Here is a 1,818-nt window from a genome sequence, read left to right on the forward strand (position 1 = left end):
ATTCCAAAAGCAACGCAGTGTTGAAAATTTTCACCAAACACAACTCTCCTTGGCCTATTGGTTGATAGCTTAGGCTTCCAACTAAGAGGTCCAAGGTTCGAGTCTTTGTGTATGCATTGTGTGTGTGAGTTTGCCTTAATTGGCCTAAATGTCCCAAAAAAAAAATTTTTTTTTTGGAACTGATCCTCTGCAATCATAGCAATTTCCGTTTACTTTGCTCATTTTCCTCATTCGCTTATCTTATTCGTTCATTCTGCTTTGAACGGTTGAGATCAGATCCAGCAAAACCATATTAACTGTTACTAAACCTTTACTGATAAACTGATAAAGATTCTATCCAACGGCTTAAAGTTGAATGGACGGACGATATGACGTTGACTTTGTCTTTCCAAAGTTGTTATTGGATGGGATCATGACGACGCGGCGGCGTTTCGAAGCCTGCTTTATTTATATTTAAATAGAGGTCTATTCAAAGCTTCGTTGACAATTCTTCTCTTCAATCTCTCGGTTCAAAACCCTAATTCCATTTCTTCCTCTTCCCGATCTTCATTCTCTTTTTGATGGGCTAATAACTTTCCGTCGATCGGTAAAGGAATTCGTTCCTTGCTGCAATTTCGTTTCCGTTGGTTTTCGCGGATCGTCTACCATGCCTTCGATGTTCAGTGATTTCTTTCTCGTCATTGTTATCGCTGCTTCCCCTTCTGGTTCTTGTTCCCATCGTCTGAAAAAGCTTAAGAAATGGAATCGTCTTTGTAGTAGTCTTAGCTAACATTGGGTTTTCGGTTGGTTCTCACGTCGATCTTGATCTTTCTTTCTTATAGCGCGTTCTTCAATAGCTGTTCTTATCTCCTGTATCTTTTCTGGGAGATCTGAGATCTGAGGGTACTCCGGCTGTAGGTTTTGGTTTTGGATTGGCTGCGTTGAATTCTGGGTTCTTTTTTCTCTAGCAGTTTGTGGAGTTGGAATCATACTTGATTGCAAGGTGAAAGTGCTTTAATGTATCGCTGTTTAATTTTCTTTTTTTTTTTAAATAATGCTCTTGTTATCCATTTTTATGATTTTGATTGCATGTTTGTCTAGGATTTCTTTAACGGAATGTTTATAGTTGGTTAATTCGGATACTTTTATAGAATGGAGCTCATCAACAAGAAATTGTTCTTGTATCTAGCAGCGCATGTATAAGTTTTCTTGACCTTTTCATAGTTTCATTTACGAAGTTTAGAAATGGTGATTTTATTGAAGTATGAATAATTCAAATTGACATCTACTTTGGACATATTTTACCCCATTCAAACTTCATTCTTTAATTATACATGTTTTGATTATTATTTGTCAAATCTTCTCTTATTATAAATGTTCTACGTAATCTCATCTTTGTTGATTGCCTTCTTTGAAAGAAGTGTACATCTTCTATGTTGGTTTGCTTTGTTAAATATGCAAGTTTGTAGAAAGATTATATTACTAAAACTGATTCCATTGCAGCTTTAATCACAGTTATATGAAAATGGCTGATATTGGATCATGCGATAAGTCAATTTTCCAAGCTGTTGAGCACAAATCATGTAAAAATAATCCTTTCCACAAACAGGCGTTCGGAGGAGAAGATCAGCTTAATTGTATCAACAAGGAAATTGTTATGATGGATTTACTTTTGGAAAAACTGGAGATTTCTGATGAAGATGATTTGGATGAGTTGCTGCTTGAAGATCGTGAAAATCTGCTTGTTAAAAAGACAAACTGCCCTTCAATCCCTAACAAAGAAACGCTGCTGTTTTCTTCTCCTAATACTACTGAGTTGAAGGACTTGAGTAAATGTGC

The 1,818-nt window shown here is 36.1% G+C and overlaps 1 protein-coding gene across 1 annotated transcript in view; it reads left to right on the plus strand.

Moving 5' to 3' along the window:
- The first annotated feature begins 474 nt into the window (after window positions 1-474).
- LOC110110925 overlaps window positions 475-1,818 on the plus strand; it is a 4,077-nt gene continuing 2,733 nt past the window's right edge. Inside the window, exons 1-3 of the mRNA XM_028698879.1 lie at window positions 475-782; window positions 898-982; window positions 1,483-1,818. Coding sequence (XP_028554712.1) covers window positions 1,499-1,818 — 320 coding nt within the window. The 5' untranslated portion in view covers window positions 475-782; window positions 898-982; window positions 1,483-1,498. The remainder of the gene's footprint in view (window positions 783-897; window positions 983-1,482) is intronic.

The sequence above is a fragment of the Dendrobium catenatum genome, unplaced genomic scaffold (assembly GCF_001605985.2).
Source record: "Dendrobium catenatum unplaced genomic scaffold, ASM160598v2 fragScaff_scaffold_1168, whole genome shotgun sequence".
NCBI classification, from domain to species: domain Eukaryota; kingdom Viridiplantae; phylum Streptophyta; class Magnoliopsida; order Asparagales; family Orchidaceae; genus Dendrobium; species Dendrobium catenatum.